Here is a 23,569-nt window from a genome sequence, read left to right as displayed (position 1 = left end):
AGTGGGTAGCATTCAGTGAGTTTGACAGTTTACATGTCAGAAGAGCTACCTGAAATCCATGCCCAGAATGATCCCTTCCTTCCACTTGGTTACATCTCCATCTGCTGGACATTTTTGTATATCACTAGAAGTAGAACATTAATCAGTTATAATAGCAACACTAAAGTCTCAATTACATTCTCATATAATATATTTTCCAAGGAAGTAATGAAGACATGATTTAATCATGTTGCCCTGAATTTGTATAGCGCCTAAAACACATAGCTGGCTTTTGTACTACCACCCCCCGCTCTTGCGCAGGTGCAAACTATCCACGGCAAAGCAAACCAAGATGGCGGCTGTTGTTGAAAATGTTGTGAAACTGTAAGTACTGTTCTTTTCCACCTAGTTAAAGTACGCGGATGTGTTTTACGTTTAAATATAATAAAGGTCGGTGATAACACAAACATATACATTTATATGTTATGGTAAATTGCCGAAGATGTTCTGTAAAGGAACCGAGTAACTCAGTTATCAAACTGAGTAGTTGAGCTTTGCTGACTGTAGGAAATGGTTAGCCTGGAGTGTAATCATTACGCCGATTCTCTTGCGAAACGTTTTCTCTGTTGCAACAGAAACCGTTTACTCCAAACGGAAAACGCAAACGAGAGTTTATATTGGACAAATTCAGGTAGGTCCCTCCCCCGTTTCATTTGCTCTCGTTTGGTTCTTAAATGGTAAACGTTATCCGTAATGAATAAACCCCAGCTAGCTAGCAAGCTGTGTCAGTCAGTGTGTCAACACTCATCAATTAGCTATGTCAACAGTTTTAAAAAAACTAAATTGTTAATGAACACATTGAAAGGAACCAAATCTCACCATTATATAATCAAACGTCGGGTACAAGTTAACAAATGTACATGAAGAACTGCTGTCATTGTGGTAGCTAGCTAATGTTGCTACCTAACTAGCCAAATGATTGTAAACTAGATAGCTAGCGTGTCACTATCCCAGTTTACTCTTACCGTGGATGTGTTTTCAAACTCCCCTTGGAATTAGTCGGATTACGCGGATAGGGATTTGCGGATATCCAGTTGGCAACTTGGTTGTTACGTTTAGCTACTTAGTTGGAGTGCACAGAGGCTGTTGTTGTTTTAGAATGTAACGTTAGGCCTACTAGTTAGAAATTAGTCCAGGTCTTGTTGTACAATCAGCGTTCTGAATTTATCTGCTGAAACCGTCTGCAGATGTGTTCCTGGCATGCTTTTATGTGGAATGCATGTTTTGTTGAGCTTTCCAACAGGAAATCCATGTGTCACCACAATGCATTAGTCACTATAAAGGAAATGTCCTTGGGGCAGTGTTAAAAATAACTTTTGCCGAAGGAGTTCGGTAATATTAATTAGATGTGGTTTTCTTCAAGACAAAATTCTACCAATTTCAAAAAATTATCATGGAACAAATGTAGTTTCTAACACGAACAGTTATTAGGCATCTTTTCCTGAAGCCTTTGTATCACTTTGCCTAAAATTGATTTAAGATGATAGTACTACGAAGCTTTCAGGACACTCCACAGAGCATTTAGGTAAGTAAAAAAACGGGTTTCACTCATGATTCGTGTTGAAAATCTGAACCAGCAGAGTCTGCGCTCCATACCAGGCAGACCGCTGTTGCCAAGCCAACAAAAGAGCACCTGCTGACACAGTCCAGGGACACAATTACATAGTTTGCTTGCCTACTGCACCGAGGTGCCATGATAAAAGTGACAAAAAGGTTTTTAGCTGAGGCTGTGATAAAGGCTTTGAAGTGAATTATTTTAAGCCTCTTTTACAGCATAGTAGAGAGGTAGCCTAGAATTCAGACAGCATGATTTGGCTTAAATAGATGGTAGGACCACATACCACACCTACCCCCTATGGTAGAGATACACACCAGGTACTGTCAGTTGTTGAACTAATGTATGAATGTATCATTCTTATCACAGTATACACAGGCAGTCTGTTTCCTAGTGCTAACTTGTCCCTGGCTGCTCCTCTCTGTGTGTGGGTGCAGGCTGGGAGAGCAGTACTACAGAGATGCCATGGAGCAATGCCATAACTACAACGCCCGGCTATGTGCCGAGAGGAGTGTTCGAATGCCCTTCCTGGACTCTCAGACTGGAGTGGCGCAGAGCAACTGTTACATTTGGATGGAGAAGAGACACAGGGGACCAGGTTAGAGATACAGTACACATGCACACAAACTGAAGTCACATATGATTTTGCTTTCAGAACTACTGAGTTCACAGCTTCGAGTAGTAGGCTGTGTCATTCATCACCTTCTCATGTTCTGGAGATGAGAACAAAAGAGAGCCCTGTAGTTCAAGCCCTCAGGAGAACTTCGGTTCACCTATGTAAGCTGAAACATTAAACAAAGTATTTTAGATGTAAAGTGACAGTTAATGCCTTTTGATAGGTCCACATTAAAGTCTAGAACGTATTTATTTATAAGTGCACTTCAAATCAAATTTTAATTGTCACATGCTTCGTAAACAACAGCTATAGACTAACAGTGAAATGCTTACTTACGAGCCCTTCCCAACAATGCAGTATACAATTTTAAAAAAGTATAGAGAAAAAATAGAGCTCAGGAGCAGGTTTTCATCAAGGATCTCTCTGTACTTTGCTCCGTTCATCTTTCCCTCGATCCTGACTAGTCTCCCAGTCCCTGCCGCTGAAAAACATCCCCACAGCATGATGCTGCCACCACCATGCTTCACCGTAGGGATGGTGCCAGGTTTCCTCCAGACGTGACGCTTGGCATTCAGGCCAAAGAGTTCAATCTTGGTTTAATCAGACCAGAGAGTCTTGTTTTTCATGGTCTGAGAGTCCTTCTGTGGCTTCTGTCTGGCCACTCTACCATAAAGGCCTGATTGTTGGAGTGCTGCAGAGATGGTTGTCCTTCTGGAAGGTTCTCCCATCTCCACAGTGGAACTCGGGAGCTCTGTCATTGACCATCGGGTTCTTGGTCACGTCCCTGACCAAGGCCCTTCTCCCCCGATTACTCAGCTTGGCCGGGCGGCCAGCTCTAGGAAGAGTCTTGGTAGTTCCAAACTTCTTCCATTTAAGAATGATTGAGTCCACTATGTTCTTTTGACCTTCTATGCTACAGACATGTTTTGGTACCCTTCCCCAGATCTGTGCCTCGACACAATCCTGTCTCGGAGCTCTACGGACAATTCCTTCGACCTCATGGCTTGGTTTTTGCTCTGACATGCATTGTCAACTGTTTGACCTTATTTAGACACGTGTGTGCCTTTCCAAATCATGTCCAATCAATTGAATTTACCACAGGTGGACTCCAATCAAGTTGTAGAAACATCTCAAGGATGATCAATGGAAACAGGATGCACCTGAGCTCAATTTCGAATCTCATAGCAAAGGTTCTGAATACTTATGTAAATAAGGTATTTCATTGTTTTATTTTTAATACATTTGCAAACATTTCTAAAAAACTTTTTTCACTTTGTCATTATGGGGTATTGTGTGTCGATTGATGAGGGGAAAAAATTATTTAATCCATTTTAGAATAAGGCTGTAATGTAACAATTTGGAAAAAGTCAAGGGGTCTGAATACTTTCCGAATGCGCTGTATGTGTGAGTGTGTGGGTGGACTCCAGTGTGTGTGCATAGAGTCAAAAAGAGTTAGTGCAAAAAGGGTCAATGCAGATAGTCCGGGTAGCTATTTGGTTAAAAATGCTCTTGCAGAAATCGCTCCGCCAAATCCTGGTTGCTACAATTCTAATAATTTCAGTTTATGTGACCAAACAAGCAAGTATAGTGTAGAGAATCATTGTACCATCTAAATCACTGTGAAATATATTTTCCATAACTAAAAATATTGTATTTTCAGCTGTTTGAAGCTGCTGTACAAAACCGAAAGTAAAAGATGCAAAAATGAAACTTAATAACAGGAAGCATAGTAATAGCGCACATAGAACATATCTACTGCGTCTTAGACTTGCTTTCAATGAGAATGACAGATCTATAACACACATTTCTATGTGAATTTGGTCTGGTCGCCCAAAAAGTTACATATTGCAGCTTTAACTATTTAGCAGTCTTATAGCTTGTGGGTAGAAGATGTTCAGGATCCTTTTGGTCCCAGAATTAGGGCTCCGGTAATGCCTGCATTGCGGTAGCAGAAAGAACAGTCTATGACTTGGGTGGCTGGTGTCTTTGACAATTTTTAGGACCTTCCTCTGACACCGCCTGGTATAGAGGTCCTGGATGGCAGGGAGTTTGGCCGCAGTGATGTACTAGGCCGTATGCACTACCCTTTGTAGTGCCTTGCGGTCGGATGCCGAGCAGTTGCCATACCACGCGGTGATGCAGCCAGTCAAGATGCTCTCAGTGGTTCTTTTTGAGGATCTGAGGGCCCTTGCCAAATCTTTTCAGCTTTCTGAGGGTGAAGAGGCATTGTCATGCCCTCTTCATGACTATGTTGGTGTGTTTGGACCATGATAGGACACAGAGGAACTTAAAGCTCTCGACCCGCTTCACTACAGCCCTGTTGATGTGAATGGGGGCTTGTTCGGCCCTCCGTTTCCTGTAGCCCACGATAAGCGCCTTTGTCTTGCCCACATTGAGGGATAGGTTGTTGTCCTGGCACCACACTGCAAGGTTTCTGATGTCCTCACTATAGGCTGTCTCATCGTCGTTGGTGATCAGGACCACCACAAACTTGATAATGGTGTAGGGAGTCGTGGGTGAACAGGGAGTACAGGAGGGGAGTAAGCACACACCCTTGAGGGGCGCCCGTGTTGAGGGTCAGCATGGCATATGTGTTGTTGCCTACCCTTACCACCTGGGGGCGGCCCATCAGGAAGTCCAGGATCCAGTTGCAGAGGGAGGTGTTCAGCCCAGGGACCTTAGCTTAGTGATGAGCTTGGAGGGCACTATGGTGTTGAACGTGGAGCGGTAGTCTATGAACAGCATTCTCACGTAGGTGTTCCTTTTGTCCAGGTGGGAAAGGGCAGTGTGGAGTGCAATAGAGATTGCGTCATCTGTGGATCTGTTTGTGCAGTATGCGTATTGTAGTGGGTCCAGGATTTCTGGGATTATGGTGTAGATGTGAGCCATGACCAGCCTTTCAAATAATTTAATTGCTACAGATGTCAGTGTTACGGGGCGGTAGTCATTTAGAAAGATTACCTTGGCGTTCTTGGGCACAGGGACTATGGTGGTCTGCTTGAAACATGTAGGTATTACAAACTGGGTCAGGGAGAGGTTGAAAATGTCAGTGAAGATACTTGCCAGCTGGTCAGCGCATGCTCTGAGTACACGTCCTGGTAATCCGCCTGGCCCTGCGGCCTTGTGAATGTTAACCTGTTTAAAGGTCTTACTCACATCGGCTACGGAGAGTGTGATCATACAGTCGTCGGGAACAGCTGGTGCTCTCACCCACGGTTCAGTGTTGCTTGACTCGGAGCAAGCATAGAAGGCATTTAGCTCGTCTGGTAGGCTCGCGTAACTGGGCAGCTCTCGGCTGGCTTTCCCTTTCTAATCCGTGATAGTTTGCAAGCGCTGCCATATCCAACGAGCATCAGAGCCGGTGTAGTAGGATTTGATCTTAGTCCTATATTGACGTTTTGCCTGTTTGATGTTTTGTCGGAGGGTGTAGCGGGATTTCTTATAAGTGTCCGGATTAGTGACCCGCTCCTTGAAAGCTGCAGCTCTAGCCTTTAGCTCAGTGCGGATGTTTCCTGTAATCCATGGCTTCTGGTTTGGATATGTACGTACTGTCACTGTTGGGTCTTAGTTGTATGTTAGTGAGCACCCGATCTGTCCTCTCTCAGGCGTGGCCCCAGGACAGTTGTACACCTACCCATCCCGCAGGTGGAGGAAGAAACGACGAGCCCACCCCCCAGAAGATCCCCGGCTCGTCTTCCCTCCTCTGAAGTCAGGTACGTCCTTATCATGGGATACTGCTCATCTTAATAATACTAAAGCTGTGTTGACATGTTTGTGTGCCCCTCTGCACAATTTTTCTGTTTGTTCTTTACTCATTTGTAAAGGTTGTTTGTGGTTCTCCCTGTCTGTAGAGCTGGACCTGGGGTTGAAGAAGGATTCCCTGTCATCATCTGATGGCAGCAGTCTGGAGGCCCTTCTGAAGGGAGAACCCCTGGACAAGCGGGGTCCTCCGGAGCTCCGAGGCCCTGAGGAGGAGTCCAGTCTGGCAGACTACACTGAAGGGGCAGTCACCCCTGCAGCACGTGTCAGAAAGGTACCATAGCCTTCTGTGGTTGGAGGGACTGTGTGTGATACCTAGCTTGTTTATTAGTCCTCCAATGACATTAGCTACTGCAGTTACATGCATTCTTCTGTCTATACAGAGAGTCCTGGAGCCAGATGACTTCCTGGATGACTTGGAAGATGAGGACTATGAGGAGGACACCCCGAAAAGAAGAGGCAAAGGAAAGGGAAAAGTGAGAGAAGCTATTCTAAACAAATAATTGTTAGTAATGTTAAGGGCATGTCATCTGAAATGGTGTCCAATGCGGCAACATGACTGTACCTATGATATTAGGGATGAGGATGATGTATTATGATGGCGTGTTTGTCCACAGGGTCGTGGAGTGAGCAGTGCCAAGAAGAAGCTGGATGCTGCGGCGGCTGCGCTGGATGACAAGGACAAGCCCTATTCCTGTGACAGTGAGTCCCAGGGGGGTGCAGCAGAGCCTGGGAGGGGAAAGTGGGAGTACAGATGGGCTTTGCAGGGGGGGCTACTCTCTCTACTCCCTAGGAGCTCTCTTGCTGGGAAGTCTGTTGTTTTTAGCTCCTGAAATTGTCATCTCTTGCAGCTGAAACTCAGACACTCGGGTGCATTGTTGATGCCTTTCTGATTCTCTGTCAGTCTGTGAGCGTACTTCTCTGAGTCTTTCAGTCTATGCTCTCTCTCCCTTTTCTCTCTTTCAGACACTTTGAAACAAAAGCATATTTCAAAACCTTCTGGACGAGGTACATTTCTGTCATTCCTGTTTCCTCTGCCTCCAGTCCAGTCTGCTTACTGCCTGTTTGTTTCTCTCTCTGTGTGTGTGTTGGCTAAAATGTAGAACACTTTGAGGTTAGTAGAACCCATAGACTAGGCTAAATGTTGCTGCCTCCCCCTCATCCACTGAATGGCTCTCATTTTCAAGGTAAAATTCAATTGACTTGAAGTCAAAGTTAACTTGATAGGGTGGATTGTGAATGTGTAGTGTAGAGATGCATTCTCTGTGCTTAATTTCCACCTCACAGTTTAAGTAGCAGTGTCAATTTGTATTATTTGATCCTAAATGACATTTAGGCTACTCAACAGTAGTTTGTCTTCAGGAATATCTTGGCTCTGTATTGCACACTTACTATTGCATACACTACAGCCAATGAACTGTTGGCGATATGTTGGTCATAATCGGGCTTTGTGTCTTGTCTCTTAATTTAGTATGTCTCATTTGCATTTCTTAGCTCCATTACTTTTTCTTATCTCATCTGCATCCTGTCCTGTCTCGTCCTCCTCACCTGTTTCTTTAGAGTAAAATAGTGCCTCTGCTTTTGTTTTGAACCACCAACTTGGGGCTGTGTGGATCTTGGTGTGAGACTGCCTATGCAATGCCTGTGGGGGGGAGGAATGTTGTTGAGAGCCTTGTCCATCCAGAAGAATACTAACCTGGGTTCTGCACCATGACCTTTGTGGCAGTCTGGGCTGCGAAAGGGGCAGGGAGCTGGGGCTGGGAGCTGACCTAGTCAGTAATCTTGCACCTCTAGGTATCAGCTGTAGAAATGAGAGAGGGTGATTGCATGGGTGGAGGGATTAAGAGAGTGTGGGAGAGAGGTAGGGAGGAAGTGTTTGGTCTGCTGGTCCATCTTATGCTAGACCTCACACAGGCCCTGAGGCTTGGGTAAAACACTGACATCTTTGTTTCCATGACTCTGACAATCCCACCACAAATCCATCTATTTATAACCCTGGGTATTAGGCTAGTCTAGACTCCCCATACCATTCCCAAAGCACCATAGTTCTAGTCTGGCACAGGAGGTCATCTTTATTAAAGTTATTAGTACTAATCTAAGCTGTTTGGTCCATTTATTAAAACAGACTCCATCAAGCTAAAATGTAGGGTTTTGTCTGCTGAAAAGATTCCTTCCAAGAAACAGATCTAGCCTTCTCTGCTCCAGTTGAAATTGAATTGCACAATTGTCATTCAGGGCCACAGATGGTCTATCGCCTCCAGCTATTGAGTGCAAATTGAAAAGTCTGGAAACTAAATATGCTCTCATCACTCTTCCAAGATGAGCCAGTGCAGACTGAAGGATGGGGTTAAGAGGGTAGAGGTGGACAGCAGTGTTGTGGACGTGCTGAAACTGGTTGACTAAGTGGGAGGATGGACCAAACAGCAGGCCATTGCAGAGGACAGGAGTGCATGAATATGATTTTCAGCATCAGTAAATGTCACGGCAAGGTCAGATCCGAGCGATTTAGGAAACAATGTACTCTGACCTCGTATGAAGGCTACTTAATTGTTTACGTATGTTTTGTTTTCACACGTGTTGTGTTTGGGGGTTTCTCTGGCAGTCTGTGGGAAGCGTTACAAGAACCGTCCGGGCTTGAGTTACCACTACACCCACTCCCACCTGGCTGAGGAGGAGGGAGAGGACAAGGAGGAGCCTGAGGTCCACACCCCCACTCCGCCCCAGCCTGAGGAGCCAAAGAGTAAGTGACCAGTCATTGGTGACCAGTGAGGTCATTTATAGGTCATTGGTTAGCCGTAGTAAGTCGATGGCTGTCTTGCCTACTACTTACTAAAAATACATACTGTGTATTAATCGTACTACATACTATTTAGAACATACTGTTTAGTAAAAAATAATGCAGTAAGCAACCACTATCAACATACTAGGCTTTCCCATCCTGAGAATGCGTCTTCTAATACGCAATTGTGTTGATTCCCGCCATTCGTTCATTTGGGTACATTGCGTGCCCTTATCTCATTATCAGCTGTTGTCAAACACACGCAAGTCTGGAAAGAATATTCTCTTTCTCAAAAGTGTGCAGCAAATTTTACTAGATGAAAAGCCGAAATGAGTATAAATGACATCCTGGCATTTAAAGCATACTCGATTTTCAAAATTCCACATACTATAAAACGTCCTATTTTCGCATACCTAAAATGCCTGCTACTTAGGTATTTTGACACGGCCAATGACCCTGGATCCTTGTGCGATTCCGGACCCTTGTTAATCAATAACCTTTGAATGCATGCTTATACATTGTTTTATTCTGTGTCTCTCCCTCACAGCACCCAAGAAAGGTCCAGATGGTTTGGCGATACCCAATAACTACTGTGACTTCTGCCTGGGAGACTCTGCCCTCAACCAGAAGACGGGCCAGTCAGAGGAGCTGCAGTCCTGCTCAGACTGTGGACGTTCAGGTAACCACTCCACCCCTGGCCTTTACCCTGAGAGACGGGGCTAACCTCGGCATTTGAGCCGATTTGTATGAGCGTGCGTGAGTGGTAGACTTTACTTTAGGATCCGTATTGAGTGTGTTCAGACGCATGATGGCATAGTTCCAAAGACCAGTAGTAATGACAGTGGCAGACAGGGTTTGTCCTGTGAGACCCACTCTCTGTGTCCAACCCAGGCCACCCATCCTGCCTGCAGTTCACCCCCGTGATGATGGCTGCAGTGAAGACCTACCGCTGGCAGTGCATCGAGTGCAAGTGCTGCAACATATGTGGCACCTCAGAGAATGACGTGAGTTCACCTGCAGGCTTCATACTTATTACTGTGGGATAAATTAAGTGTACTGTATGTTTGAAATAAGGTGGTACACTGAAAACTGCATTGTATAATGAGCCTGTTGTCTTTTGTCCAGGACCAGCTTCTGTTCTGTGATGACTGTGATAGAGGCTATCACATGTACTGTCTCAGCCCCCCTATGACTGAACCTCCAGAAGGTAAGAGCAGGATGTGCATGTGGATGTGTCTGTTCCATGATGTTGGCTGAAATGTGCTTTTTCACAGCCACTGCCCAATTTGCCTGTCTAATAAGGGAGGTTTGAGTCAACAGCTCTTGACATTTTGGTAACGAGTGTTGTGGTTTTCTCTCCGTAGGGAGACAGATTTATCTCAGTACATTTGGCAGAGCAGTGTCCAAGTAGAGCTCTCAGGCAGCGTAGCCAGACAACGATAGCATGGCCAGGTGTTTTACTGATGAATCACCTCTTTCAGCACTTTGCTAGCATTTGAAATGCTTATTCAGTGCAAAGTATTAGAGCACAAAATAGCCTCTACCTTTAGACCCCATGGAAGAAAGAGCATATTTATTGGACTAAAAGTATGTGAGTCATTCACCACTCTGTTTCCTTGTGTCCTCTAACAGGGAGCTGGAGCTGCCATCTGTGTCTGGACCTATTGAAAGACAAGGCGTCCATATACCAGACCCGTAATGCCCCTCCGTCGTGATGGACCCCCATCCTCACACACACAACCCTCCATCCACAGTGAGGTTCTCTCTCAGTGGTCAGCAGAGAGGATGGGGTGGGACAGATGACCTGTGAAAAGGGAAGTGTACCTTACCAGCCCCCTGCTGAAACACGCCTAGGTTTGGTTGTTATATGACTGTTACACAGTTCCAAGCTCAAGTAACCCATAGGCTTTTGTTTTCAACTATTTGTCAATATATCAAACTCAATGTGTCAATACCCTGAACTTGACAATACATCAAGTATGTTTCCTTAAAAGTGGCTTAAACCACAAACGCAGCTTTTACCAGCCAAAATACCTGAACACAAAGTACACACAATCTCACATACAGACACACATACAGTGCATTCGGAAAGTATTCAGACCCCTTCAATCTTTCCACATTTTGGTACGTTACAGCCTTATTCTAAAATTGATTAAAAATAAATCGTCCTCATCAATCTACATTTTTGCAAGTTTATTAAAAATAAAGAACTGAAATACCTTATTCAGACCCTTTGCTATGAGACTCGAAATTGAGCTCAGGTGCATCCTGTTTCCATTGATCATGCTTGAGATGTTCCTCAACTTGATTGAAATCCACCTGTGGTAAATTCAATTGATTGGACATGATTATGAAAGGCACACACCTGTCTATATAAGGTCCCACAGTTGACAGTGCATGTCAGAGCACAAACCAAGCCATGAGGTCGAAGGAATTGTCCGTAGAGCTCCGAGACAGGATTGTGTCGAGGCACAGATCTGGGGAAGGGTACCAAAAAATGTCTGCAGCATTGAAGGTCCCCAAAAACACAATGGCCTCCATCATTCTTAAATGGAAGAAGTTTGGAACCACCAAGAATCTTCTTAGAGCTGGCCGCCCGGCCAAACTGAGCAATCGGGGGAGAAGGGCCTTGGTCAGGGAGGTGACCAGGAACCCGATGGTCACTCTGACAAAGCTCCAGAGTTCCTCTGTGGAGATTGGAGAACCTTCCAGAAGGACAGCCATCTCTGCAGCACCAATCAGGCCTTTATGGCAGAGTGGCCAGACGGAAGCCACTCCTCAGTAAAAGGCACATGACAGGCTGCTTGGAGTTTGCCAAAAGGCACCTAAAGGACTCTCAGACCATGGGAAACAAGATTCTCTGGTCTGATGAAACCAAGATTGAACTCTTTGGCCTGAATGCCAAGCGTCACATCTGGATGAAACCAGGCACCACTCATCACCTGGCCAATACCATCCCTACGGTGAAGCATAGTGGTGGCAGCATCATGCTGTGGGGATGTTTTCAGCGGCAAGGACTGGGATCGAGGGAAAGATGAATGGAGCAAAGATCCCTTGATGAAAACCTGCTCCAGAGCACTCAGGACCTCAGACTGGGGCGAAGGTTCACCTTCCAACAGGACAACGACCCTAAGCAGACAGCCAAGACAACACAGGAGTGGCTTCGGGACAAGTCTCTGAATGTCCGTAAGTGGCCCAGCCAGAGCCCAGACTTGAACCCGATCGAACATCTCTGGAGAGACCTGAAAATAGCTGTGCAGCGATGCTCCCCATCCAACCTGACATGGCTTGAGAGGATCTGTAGAGAAGAATGGGAGAAACTCCCCAAATACAGGTGTGCCAAGCTTGTAGCGTCATACCCAAGAAGACTCTAGGCTGTAATCACTGCCAAAGGTGCTTCAACAAAGTACTGAGTTAAAGGGTCTGAATACGTATGTAAATGTCCTATTTCTAAAAACCTGTTTTTGCTTTGTCATTATGGGATATTGTGTGTAGATCGATGAGGGAAAAAATACAATTGAATACATTTTAGAATAAGGCTGTAACGTTACAAAATGTGGAAAAAGTGAAATGGTCTGAATACTTTCCGAATGCACTGTACATGCACACGACTGCTCCGAATGATCCTACTTTTATTCTGCAAAATATCTGTTTTGCGTGTAGAGGAAATAAATAGTTGAAATCAATTAGCATGCCAATGCTTGTTCATAATAAGAAAATGTTTAAGGTTTTGTATATTTCTATATTTCTATAGCATATTAAAGGTGTGAATTATTTAAAAGCTGCAATAATAGGTTGGTTCTGAAATGATCTTTGTGTAATGCCCATCGTCAATATCAATGAAAAATCCTCCATCTCCTGATGTGGAGGCAACACTGAGAGTTGGGAAACCACAGGGCATAGAGAGGGCCTTACCATTACTTAGTACACTTCCATCTCTATACCTCAGAGAGAGGAACAGGACATTGGCGTAACTGTTTAAGGAATTGATATTGAGTGTTCGCTGCATTGAAGGAAAGTGAATCAGTGGTTGCTGGTTGGCGTGATTAAGGGAATTTGAGTGTATCCTATGCCTACAGCCAGCCTTTTACCAAAAATATTGACCTATTCCATTGGTAGGCAACACTGGTCCTGGAGAGCTGCAGTAGGTAGCAGCAGTAGTCCTGACCTGGACCCCTTTTTGACCCATTGTTGTTATGTGTTGGGAGATCATTTAAAAACAGACAACTACCGAGCACAGGACTTTGTGTTTCCCTGCCCATACCGGCTCGGATGTCTCACTCCACCCTGCTCCAACCTGCTCTACTGGGGCCTCACGTGACTGTCACGATCTACACTTATAGCCACAGGAGGGCAGTAATGAGCAATACAAGTGCTGCTGGGACTGTGGGGAGATGAAATAATATTATTGGGATGATGGGGAGCCATCAGAGGATCTAGTCAGACAGTGGTGTGTTACCACAAACTGCAGACTGGTGTGTGCACCTGGATTTGCTATACTGTAGTATTTTCCTTGGAGTAAAAATGATTTGACATTGTCATATATAGGTCTACATTTCTATTATTCGCAAGATGGGCAGAAAGGGATTCTAAGGTGAACCTTAAAGGCACATTTCTGAATCAATTGCATGTCTGACTTCTTCTCTTTGTTTCATGTAAAGGGAACACCAGTTTTTTTCCCTTGCATTTTCTCAATATGTGCTTCTCCCCCAAAGCTGGGCGCAATGCTCTCCACAGGTCTGGCACACATATTACACAAATTACAATTAGCTAAAATGACTGTATCTCAACTTGAAAAAAACACAGGATACATTGACAGACATGGTAAAAAGGCAAAAACAGTCAAGCAAGTGCATGATAATGTGTGCCCTCACACATGTGTGCTAATGGTATACTCAGATTTGAATTCATCAAAGTGTAAGGAAGTTGTGTAATATAATTTAGCTATACTATCATGTTATATCAATAGCCAACTAACAAATACTAAAGTGTTAAACAAGTATTTCATGCATTTTTTTGGATGTTTGTTTTAGAGGCAGTTTCCATTTGGATCATTACGGTTTTGGTTTCATATTCAGCAATTATATTGATTCAGTTGATGTAAAACAGTTTTGGGACTTTATTTGAGTTGTGAATGAATGTTTCCTTTATGGTAGAAGGTTTTGTCTTTTTCCAGGAAAATAAAATATTTGGCACTGACTGTATTTGGTGCCATGTCCTCTTTTCTCTATTACAGCAATTGGCATTCAGGATTACATTTACATTTACATCATTTAGCAGACGCTCTTATCCAGAGCGACTTACAGGATCTTTGAAGCACTATTGTATCAGTGATGAAATCTGTGTCCGTGGAACCAAAACATTGGAAATTAATTATTGTTTACCTTTATATTACAAAGCCTGTTCTTGGTGATGATTTAACATTAAGGCAAATGGACCAATTAATAACCCTATTGTTTCAATAAACATGTCATAAACAGAAGCCATTTCCTAAGGGCTCTGGACTGAAGTCAAAACGGGCAGACCAACTTCTCCATAGAGAGGAACTGAAGGGTGAGGAAGGAAGACTGCATGATTATCATAGATGTATGTAATGTTCTTAAGAAAGACTGTACTTTTAGGCAATACCCTGGGTAGGTTTTCTGCTATTGACTTAAGAATGTCAATGCACATCATATTTAGCATGTTAGTTCCTTTTAGTTATCTAACAGTCAAAAAGCAATTCCTCTGCCTTCTATAGAATTGTCCCCCTGCAAGTGCTTGGCCTGTCTTTAATTAGGGCAGGTCTGACTCTTAAGCTAGAGGGTAGTGTCTAGCTTTGAAAAAGTTCAGACAGTACTGCTGGTCTTGTGTGTCCTGAACGAGGCATGGTTGACATTATAAGCCCTTCCCCAGTTCCTCTGTCCCGGGCGGCAGAGCAGCAATGTCTTGAAGGTGACTCTGAAGTGCTCGTTGCAGAGGGCGTAGCAGACTGGGTTGACTGTGCTGTTGATGTAGCATAGCCAGTAGCCCAGCTGCCACAGCGTCTCAGGCACGCAATAGAAGATGGACACCAGCACCATGATGTTGTAGGGTGTCCAGGTCAGGATGAAGGCCAGCAGGATGGCACACAGGGTCCTGGCTGCCTTCTTCTCCCTGATGATCATGTTCTTCCTCTTGGCTTTGGGCTGCTTGCAGCGTCTGGAGTCTGATGTGGAGCCCTTTAGGGGGGACTGCCTGCCCTGTGGCCCTGCGGCACTGTCCTCTGCCCTAGAGGTCAGGGGTTTGTTGGCCCCTACAGTGTCCCTGCCCTGGATGTCTCTGAGTGGGATCATGGCTTTCGGGCTTGTCTTAGCGCTCGCCCCCTGCTGCTTCTGCTCTAGTTCTTCATCTGAGGAGGAGAGTGAGACCGTAGGCTCTTCCTCATCTACATTACAGGTGCTGTCTCTGCAGCCCTCCCTGTAGCCCCCCTTGGTGGGAGACAATGACAATGTTGCTATTCTCCTCCCACTGCTCTGTTTAGGCTCCTCTCTCACAGGGAAGCAGCCCTGGGACCCCTCACTGCTCTGCTCCCTGCCCACAGGCACCTCTCTGGAGCTGCTGACACTGCTCTTGGTGCTGCTGGAGTAGACAGACCTTCCCACAGACGCCTGGGAGGGCCCTCCACTGCTCCCAGACCCCATTAGCCCCTCCAGACCCTGGGCTCGCTTCTCGATCTCCCAGTAGATCTTCCAGTACAGGATGCCCATGATGGTGACAGGAAGGTAGAAGGCAGCAATGGCCGTGCCGAATGTGAGAGCAGGCTCGGTCAGGAACGGGACAGAGCATTTACCCGCGTCCTGTGACGCCCTGCCCACTACATGGGGCCAGAACAGGATGGCCGGCCCCCACAGGATGAAGGACACGGCCCAGGCCAGGCCGATGGCTGCGGCTGCCCGGCCTGTGGTGCGCTTGGCCCGGTAGGTGAGCGGTCTGGTGATGGAGTAGAAGCGGTCGAAGCTGATGACCAGCAGGTTCATGACGGAGGCATTGCTGGCCACATAATCCACAGCCAGCCAGACGTCACAGGCCAGGCTGCCCAGGGTCCAGCGTCCCATGATAATATAAACAGCATAGAGGTTCATAGAGACTGCCCCCAGGATCAGGTCCGCCACCGCCAGGCTCAGCAGGAAGTAGTTGCTGAAGGTGCGTAGCTGCCTGTTGACCCGGAAGGAGATCACCACCAGCAGGTTGCCTATGATAGTGACCAGAGAGAGAGGCCCTGTGATGAGTACAATCACCACCACCTCCCATATCTCATGGCCCCCCAGTGGATCTGCTGTCACATTGGTGGTGTCTTTAGTCTGGGAGACACAGGATTCGTTCATCTTCCACAGAGCGATGCAGAGTGAAGTGGTGGAGCAAAAGTCATTCTTCTTCACAACAGGGAATCACTGATGTTGACATCTGGCATGGAGTTACCATCTCAGGGCCAACTGCAGAACAAGAGAACAGTCATGAGCTGGACCATGTTGCTAACAACCATGACCTTTATACACATATTTTGTCAATAATTTAGATAATTTGTTTAACTGGTCCATTGATATAATTAGAAAAACGTCATCTCAGTAAATTACATTGTCATATCTCCAGTAAGGGCAGTTCTGAGAAACTCATTAATTTTATCCACCATGTTCAGTTTACCCAACATGTTCAGTTTACCCAACATGTTTGATGTCCTGCCTTTCTGTTGACTCTCACAGACTAGGTGACATGCTGTAACTAAGATACATTTATTTTTCATAACTTTTAGTGCTTGATGAGTTTACTGCTGTATGCAAACAAGAGGATATATACTGAACAAAAATGAATGTAACATGCAACAATTTCAAAGATTTTACTGAGTTACAATTCATATAAGGAAATCAGTCAATTGAATTAAATTCATTAGGCCCTAATCTATGGATTTCACATGACTGGGAATACAGATATGTGACATCTGTTGGTCACAGATACCTTTAAAAAAAAAAAAATAGGGGCGTGGATCAGAAAATCAGTCAGTATCTGATGTGACCACCATTTGCCTCATGCAGCGTGACATCTCCTTTGCATAGAGTTGTTCAGGCTGTTGATCGTGGCTTGTGGAATGTTGTCCCACTCCTCTTCAATGGCTGTGCGAACTTGCTGGATATTGGAGGGAACTAGAACACGCTGTTGTACACGTCGATCCAGAGCGTCCCAAACATGCTCAATGGGTGACATGTCTGGTGAGTATGCTGGCCATGGAAGAACTGGGACATTTTCAGCTTCCAGGAATTGTGTGAAGGTCCTTGCGACATGGGGCCGTTCATTATCATGCTGAAACATGAGCTGATAACGGCGGATGAATGGCACGATGATGGGCCTCAGGATCTCATTCACGGTATCTCTGTGCATTCAAATTGCCAACGATAAAATGCAATTGTGTTTGTTGTCCGTAGCTTATGCCTGCCCATACCATAACCCCACCGCCACTGTGGGGCGCACTGTTCACAACATTGACATCAGCAAACCGCTCGCCCACACGCGGTCTGCGGTTGTGAGGCCGGTTGGACGTACTGCCAAATTCTCTAAAACAACGTTGGAGGCGGCTTATGGTAGAAAAATGAACCTTCAATTCTCTGGCAACAGCTCTGGTGGACATTCCTGCAGTCAGCATGCCAATTGCACGCTCCCTCAAAACTTGAGACATCTGTGGCATTGTGTTGTGTGACAAAACTGCACATTTTAGAGTGGCCTTTTATTGTCCCCAGCACAAGGTGTACCTGTGTAATGATCATGCTGTTTAATCAGTTTATTGATATGTCACACCTGTCAGGTGAATGGATTATCTTGGCAAAGGATACTCACTAACAGGGATGTAAACAAATGTGTGCACAATATTTAAGAAAAATAAGCTTTTTGTTCCATGTTTTGTATGGAACATTTCTGGGATCTTTTATTTCAGCTCATGAAACATGGGACCAACACTTTACATATTGCGTTTATATTTTTGTTCAGTGTAGATTCAAAGGGAGAGAAATGTGTTACTGATGGATTGTACAAAAATAATGTGTTGAAATTGAGAATCCGTCTACATAGATAATGTAATTAAACAGTGCTATTAAACAGTATGGTGGCAATTGTCATAGTTGTGACTACTTTGAGTTGCAGTGATTGTCGGTAGGGCTACTGCAACTCTCATGGTAAAATCAATAGTGAGAAATCTCCCAGTAAGCAAAATGACGTTGAAAATACGTATTTTAGATGTCTTTTTCAGACAACATCATGTGCATTTCAGGTGCTGAATGAAAGGTTAGAAGATGTATTTTCCGGATGTGGAAAATACATCTTATACAGACGTCAAAAATACGTTGAACGTACAGTACCAGTCAAAAGTTTGGACACACCTACTCATTCAAGGGTTTTTCTTTATTTGTACTATTATTCTACAATGTAAAAATAAAGAAAAACCCTTGAATGAGTAGGTGTGTCCAAACTTTTGACTGGTAGTATACATACAGTGGGGAGAACAAGTATTTGATACACTGCCGATTTTGCAGGTTTTCCTACTTACAAAGCATGTAGAGGTCTGTAATTTTTATCATAGACTTCAACTGTGAGTGACGGAATCTAAAACAAAAATCCAGAAAATCACATTGTATGATTTTTAAGTAATTAATTTGCATTTTATTGCATGACATAAGTATTTGATACATCAGAAAAGCAGAACTTAATATTTGGTACAGAAACCTTTGTTTGCAATTACAGAGATCATACGTTTCCTGTAGGTCTTGACCAGGTTTGCACACACTGCAGCAGGGATTTTGGCCCACTCCTCCATACAGACCTTCTCCAGATCCTTCAGGTTTCGGGGCTGTCGTTGGGCAATACGGACTTTCAGCTCCCTCCAAAGATTTTCTATTGGGTTCAGGTCTGGTGACTGGCTAGGCCACTCCAGGACCTTGAGATGCTTCTTACGGAGCCACTCCTTAGTTGCCCTGGCTGTGTGTTTCGGGTCGTTGTCATGCTGGAAGACCCAGCCACGACCCATCTTCAATGCTCTTACTGAGGGAAGGAGGTTGTTGGCCAAGATCTCGCGATACATGGCCCCATCCATCCTCCCCTCAATACGGTGCAGTCGTCCTGTCCCCTTTGCAGAAAAGCATCCCCAAAGAATGATGTTTCCACCTCCATGCTTCACGGTTGGGATGGTGTTCTTGGGGTTGTACTCATCCTTCTTCTTCCTCCAAACACGGCGAGTGGAGTTTAGACCAAAAAGCTCAATTTTTGTCTCATCAGACCACATGACCTTCTCCCATTCCTCCTCTGGATCATCCAGATGGTCATTGGCAAACTTCAGACGGGCCTGGACATGCGCTGGCTTGAGCAGGGGGACCTTGCGTGCGCTGCAGGATTTTAATCCATGACGGCGTAGTGTGTTACTAATGGTTTTCTTTGAGACTGTGGTCCCAGCTCTCTTCAGGTCATTGACCAGGTCCTGCCATGTAGTTCTGGACTGATCCCTCACCTTCCTCATGATCATTGATGCCCCACGAGGTGAGATCTTGCATGGAGCCCCAGACCGAGGGTGATTGACCGTCATCTTGAACTTCTTCCATTTTCTAATAATTGCGCCAACAGTTGTTGCCTTCTCACCAAGCTGCTTGCCTATTGTCCTGTAGCCCATCCCAGCTTTGTGCAGGTCTACAATTTTATCCCGGATGTCCTTACACAGCTCTCTGGTCTTGGCCATTGTGGAGAGGTTGGAGTCTGTTTGATTGAGTGTGTGGACAGGTGTCTTTTATACAGGTAACGAGTTCAAACAGGTGCAGTTAATACAGGTAATGAGTGGAGAACAGGAGGGCTTCTTAAAGAAAAACGAACAGGTCTGTGAGAGCCGGAATTCTTACTGGTTGGTAGGTGATCAAATACTTATGTCATGCAATAAAATGCAAATTAATTACTTAAAAATCATACAATGTGATTTTCTGGATTTTTGTTTTAGATTCCGTCTCCCACAGTTGAAGTGTACCTATGATAAAAATTACAGACCTCTACAGGCTTTGTAAGTAGGAAAACCTGCAAAATCGGCAGTGTATCAAATACTTGTTCTCCCCACTGTATTTTCCGGACTTTGAAATCAGGTGCATTTTTTGGTGCTAAATTAAAGGTAAAAGTACGTATTTTCTGGACGTTGAAAGTATGTAATTTACAGACATTGAAAATACATATTGTTCGGTCATTGATTCTATGGCTAAATGTCAACTGCTATACATTCTCAATTAAGAAAGCATTATATCACAATAATAATTTGTCAACTGAAGATTAAAAGATGGCCCTGACAGATATGGTCGCCCTGTTCCTAGCTCCTAGCAGACTTTGCAGTATTTCTTTTGTGTGTAATTTCTTACATTATTTGCTCTTAATTCCTTTCTTTATACTTGTGGGATTTGTGTGTATTGTTGTGTATTGTTAAGTATTACTGCACTGTTGGAGCTAGAAACATAAACATGTTGCTGCACCTGCGATAACATCTGCAAAATATGTGTACGCGACCAATACCATTTGATTTGAGATTACAACTAATATGTATTATTCCTCCCATCTATCACATGCACTTATGATAGCTTTTTCAAAAGCTTTAAAACTGGCAGTGATTTTTAAAGTAGTCCAACATACAGAATAAACCAACAGACCACTTCAACTACAATAACATTCTGAGTAACGGTTACATATGAGAGTACGACCCTGCCTTACACAGGAAGCGGCACAGGTCCTAATCCAGGCACTTGTCATCTCCCGTCTGGATTACTGCAACTCGCTGTTGGCTGGGCTCCCTGCCTGTGCCATTAAACCCCTACAACTCATCCAGAATGCCGCAGCCCGTCTGGTGTTCAACCTTCCCAAGTTCTCTCACGTCACCCCCCTCCTCCGCACACTCCACTGGCTTCCAGTTGAAGCTCGCATCCGTTACAAGACCATGGTGCTTGCCTATGGAGCAGTGAGGGGAACGGCACCTCCGTACCTTCAGGCTCTGATCAGTCCCTACACCCAAACGAGGGCATTGCGTTCATCCACCTCTGGCCTGCTGGCTCCCCTTCCTCTGCGGAAGCATAGTTCCCGCTCAGCCCAGTCCAAACTGTTCGCTGCTCTGGCACCCCAATGGTGGAACAAGCTCCCTCACGACGCCAGGACAGCGGAGTCACTCACCACCTTCCGGAGACATTTGAAACCCCACCTCTTTAAGGAATACCTGGAATACCCCCCCCCCCCCCCCCAAAAAAAAAAAAATGTAAAGTGGTTATCCCACTGGCTATAGGGTGAATGCACCAATTTGTAAGTCGCTCTGGATAAGAGCGTCTGCTAAATGACGTAAATGTATATGTTTTTTTCTTGCTATGACTGTGATATGTTGTTGTTTATCTACCTACGTTGAATGCAGTAACTGTAAGTCACTCTGGATAACAGTAGAACACAGACGAGTACAATAAGGTAAGGTATGGTACAGTAGAGTTTAATTCAGTACAGTACAGTCAGAGTACAGTATGGTACAATACCGTTTAAATAATTAGAGTAGAGTACATTAGAGTACAGTAAAGTATAGTTTAGTGCAGTACAGTACAGTACATTATAGTTTAATTCATTAGAGTAGAGTACAGTACAGTAGAGTTTAATTCAGTAGAGTACAGTATGGTAAAGTACAGTTTAATTAATTAGAGTAGAGTACATTAGACCACAGTAAAGTACAGTATAGTTTAATTTAGTACAGTACAGTAGAGTTTCATTTAGTAGATTAGAGTACAGTAGAGTACACTCCAGCACAGTAGAGTTTAATTCAGTAGAGTACAGTACAGTTTAGTTCTGTAGAGTATAGTACATTAGAGTAAAGTAGGGTACAATACAGTACACTATAAGCTACTTTTCTTTACTCTGTAGTGTACTGTAATGTACTGTACTCTGTTGTGCTCTATTGTACTGCTGTGCTGTGCTGTACTGTGATGTCAAACTTGTGAAACATAGATGTCTATGATTGGTTCAGATTTGGTCCGGTCCGCACCAAAAATCAACGACTGTGGAAGTTGAAATCAAGGCCGGTACGCGAAAAAAAAAGACCAAAAAAAGAAGTCCAAAAGATGTCACCTGACGTCAAATACTTAGTGAGCTGCTGCTCAATTGCACACTCTAATAATGTATCCATCTATGCAACAACACACCTTGTAAAGAAACTATTTATGGTCACGATCGCTGCCACAATAATTAATAACATTTACGACACTGCTTGAAACAACAGTTTATAGTACATGCATCAACACTTACCAACTCGTCTTGGATGCTGTCCATGTGCCCATAATAAAAACAACAGGTTTCCCCATCATTAACGGTACATTCTAGTGGCAATGAAAAGTTCATGCGATGGTCCATCCATGTAGCTGATGTCGTAAAGTTACAGTAAGAAAAAACAGTTACTCATCATGGGTCATCCAATGAGAGAAACTTAGCCGCCGGTGTCTCTTTTGTTCAAACTTACTATATTGTCCGCTGTTCGTGCGGGTAGTTGAATTTATTATGCATATTAATTATTGCTCCTCGTATGGCTTAGTCATAAGGTGCGACATGGTGTGTTCTTCGAAGAGAAAAACGCAATAGGAGGACAGAAACAAATGAAACCAGGGCTCCTGCCATAACTGGTGTAAATAATGTCAGGCAGGCTACTGTACAAACTCAAGCAGCTGACATTCAGCTACCACCTCCCCAATCATTTCCTTCAACTTATTTCCTGTACTATACTCCAGTAATTGAACACATTTAGATAAACATTTCTCAATGTTTACATATGGCAATAAGGCATTAATTAAACTGAAGGACAAAGTAATCACCCAGGACATCTTAATTGGGTTCACACACTGACACACTATGAGAACAAACAGAGCATTATATTTAGAACTATTATATTTAGAATATTTAGCATATTTGGGTTAAACTGTAGGTCTAAATAGTTATGTTCTCTCTCACACACAAGCACACACACCCACACACATACACACTCTATCTGCCTGTCCACCTGCCTGAGTGTCAGTCTTTCAGAATTTCATTCCAAACCACCTATCTCTCCTTGTCTTTTGCAGTGTGGTTTGCAACACTATGTTCTTACAGTTGTTATACAGTATATTGTTGAGAGCCGTGAGTGCTGGCACAGTGGGCATGGATTGGCTGTTATATAACGGAGCCACAGCAGGGACTGGCCCTTATGACAGAGATTGAATGACTTTTACAACACTTTCAGCTACTGTTTCGTGCCCACTGTGCCAGCACTCACAGCTCTCAACAATATACTGTATAACAACTGTAAGAACATAGTGTTGCAAACTCACTGTTCAATGTTAACATTGAACAGTGAGTTGTACTGTTGTACAGTAGGCCTATCCTACAATAGATTTACATATTCTCACATTTCTTTCCTACGCACGCCTTTCCTATTCAGACTTACACTATATATACAAAGGTATGTGGACACCCCTTCAAATTAGTGGATTCGGCTATTTCAGCCACACCCGTTGCTGACAGGTGTATAAAATCAAGCACACAGCCATGCAATATCCATAGACAAGCATTGGCAGTAGAATGGCCTTATTGAAGAGCTCAGTGACTTTCAACGTGGCACTGTCATCGAATGCCACCTTTCCAACAAGTCAGTTCGTCAAATGTATGCCCTGCTAGAGCTGCCCTGGTCAACTGTATGTGTTGTTATTGTGAAGTGGAAATGTCTAGGTGCAACATGTTACTGTGAAGTGGAAACGTCTAGGAGAAACAACGGCTCAGACGCGAAGTGGTAGGCCACACA

At 44.3% G+C, this 23,569-nt stretch overlaps 2 protein-coding genes across 2 annotated transcripts; one reads left to right on the top strand and one right to left on the bottom strand.

Moving 5' to 3' along the window:
- The first annotated feature begins 326 nt into the window (after nucleotides 1-326).
- LOC311143220 (zinc finger protein ubi-d4-like) lies at nucleotides 327-13,952 on the top strand. Its single transcript, XM_084179024.1, has 11 exons — nucleotides 327-363; nucleotides 2,032-2,192; nucleotides 5,816-5,923; nucleotides 6,062-6,243; nucleotides 6,353-6,445; nucleotides 6,587-6,671; nucleotides 8,572-8,709; nucleotides 9,296-9,427; nucleotides 9,640-9,752; nucleotides 9,874-9,955; nucleotides 10,381-13,952. The coding sequence occupies exons 1-11, from the start codon at nucleotides 332-334 to the stop codon at nucleotides 10,461-10,463; spliced, it is 1,209 nt and encodes a 402-aa protein (XP_084035150.1). The 5' UTR covers nucleotides 327-331; the 3' UTR covers nucleotides 10,464-13,952.
- A 624-nt stretch (nucleotides 13,953-14,576) lies between these two features.
- chrm1b (cholinergic receptor, muscarinic 1b) lies at nucleotides 14,577-16,094 on the bottom strand (the record flags this gene model as incomplete). The annotated part of the gene is made up of 1 exon (XM_084178943.1): nucleotides 14,577-16,094. The coding sequence occupies one exon, from the start codon at nucleotides 16,092-16,094 to the stop codon at nucleotides 14,577-14,579; it is 1,518 nt and encodes a 505-aa protein (XP_084035069.1).
- Between the last annotated feature and the right edge of the window lie 7,475 nt (nucleotides 16,095-23,569).

This window comes from Coregonus lavaretus, assembly GCF_964263955.1.
Source record: "Coregonus lavaretus genome assembly, chromosome: 15".
NCBI classification, from domain to species: Eukaryota; Metazoa; Chordata; class Actinopteri; order Salmoniformes; family Salmonidae; genus Coregonus; species Coregonus lavaretus.
Note: the sequence above shows the minus strand (reverse complement) of the source record. Positions and strands in the feature narration are given on the sequence as shown.